This window comes from Wyeomyia smithii, chromosome 2 (assembly GCF_029784165.1).
Source record: "Wyeomyia smithii strain HCP4-BCI-WySm-NY-G18 chromosome 2, ASM2978416v1, whole genome shotgun sequence".
NCBI lineage: Eukaryota > Metazoa > Arthropoda > Insecta > Diptera > Culicidae > Wyeomyia > Wyeomyia smithii.
Window position 1 is genome coordinate 267,585,911 of NC_073695.1, and position 1,258 is coordinate 267,587,168.

General features: G+C 44.0%; 1 protein-coding gene across 1 annotated transcript; it reads left to right on the forward strand.

Annotated features, from left to right (window-relative positions):
* The first annotated feature begins 409 nt into the window (after positions 1–409).
* On the forward strand, positions 410–1,009 carry LOC129720587 (uncharacterized). Its single transcript, XM_055672074.1, has one exon. The coding sequence runs from the start codon at positions 410–412 to the stop codon at positions 1,007–1,009; it is 600 nt and encodes a 199-aa protein (XP_055528049.1).
* Positions 1,010–1,258: the final 249 nt, after the last annotated feature.

Sequence of the window (1,258 nt, forward strand, 5' to 3'; positions counted from 1 at the left end):
TTGGGTTATGGAAAAACTGAAATGCACTTTGGCGGTGCCTCAGTGCCACGGTCATTGTGGTATCTAGCAGGAGAAAATGGATGAGGTGGCTAGAGACAACGCAGATGGCTGAATGTTACTCAGCAGCGAGTAGACGAGAACAACGTCTACTGTCTGGATAATCCTCGCGCGCTTCGTATGGCGAAATGAAGGAGGCATAGTCGTGTGCAGGTTTTCCAGTTGGGGGAAATTTTAATCTAAAATTATTTGGAACTGATTGCCATAATTGCAGGTTTTTTCATAACAAAATTCTGAGCAAATATATCATCTCGGATTTTTTTGAAAAAGATAGAAAAGACAGATTTTTTTCAGACAATTGGACTAACTGTCCAAGCCCAAATTCACCAACTGCAGGTTTAGGTCCGGGTTTATGGTAATAGAGTGCCAGAACCAGGAAACTGCAGACTGGCTGAAAGGAATTGTTCCGAGTATCAAGCCATGGGAAACAGCTGATCTGATGGTTGTTGATAGTGAATCTATCCCGAGACCAAAAATTTTAGCTGTCTTCTTTCCCAAAAGTGAGAAAAACGACAATGAAACCATATTGGCTCTGGTTGAAGGCCATAACGACATTGCCACTGATTCTTGGAGGGTGTTAAAGCGCAAGCCCATCAAGAATCATGTGCAGCTTATCCTGTCAGTAGACGAAGCGTCAGCGAAAAAAATCGCTGATTGGAACTACAAACTGAATTATAAATTCGGAATTATATACCCGCGGAAAATCAGGGCTGGTCGAAATTTCAAAAGCGCCAGGCCTGAATCCACAAATAATGCTGTAATCGCCGAAAAAGTTCTGCCTTCACTACCGAGTGATAGCAAAAACCGGTGTAAACAGCCTGTTCAAGGGAGCACACCTGAGGGAGAGCAAAACAAGCACTCAATGGTACCCTTGAATAATCACCGTACGCAGGGGGAGCGAAAGAAGCCCCCGGGAGCAAAGCTGTACCGAGATGGACGACAAGAACATTAAGTTCATCCAGGTGAACCTGCATCATGCAAAAGGGGCAAGCGGAATCCTTTGTCGCAGGTTCACCAAAGAGAACATCAACGTGGCTATTGTCCAAGAGCCATGGGTGAACAAAAATAAAGTCTTAGGACTTTCAACAAATAAGGGTAAGCTCCGTTATGATGATTCTGCGCATGCACCAAGAGCAGCGCTTTTGGTAAGTAGTAATGCCAACTATACGCCAATTACAGAATTCATCGGACGGGATATATA

What these genes read in the sequence shown, in the direction of transcription:
- LOC129720587 (XM_055672074.1), top strand. Translation starts at nt 410, where the DNA reads ATGGTAATAGAGTGCCAGAACCAGGAAACTGCAGACTGGCTGAAAGGA.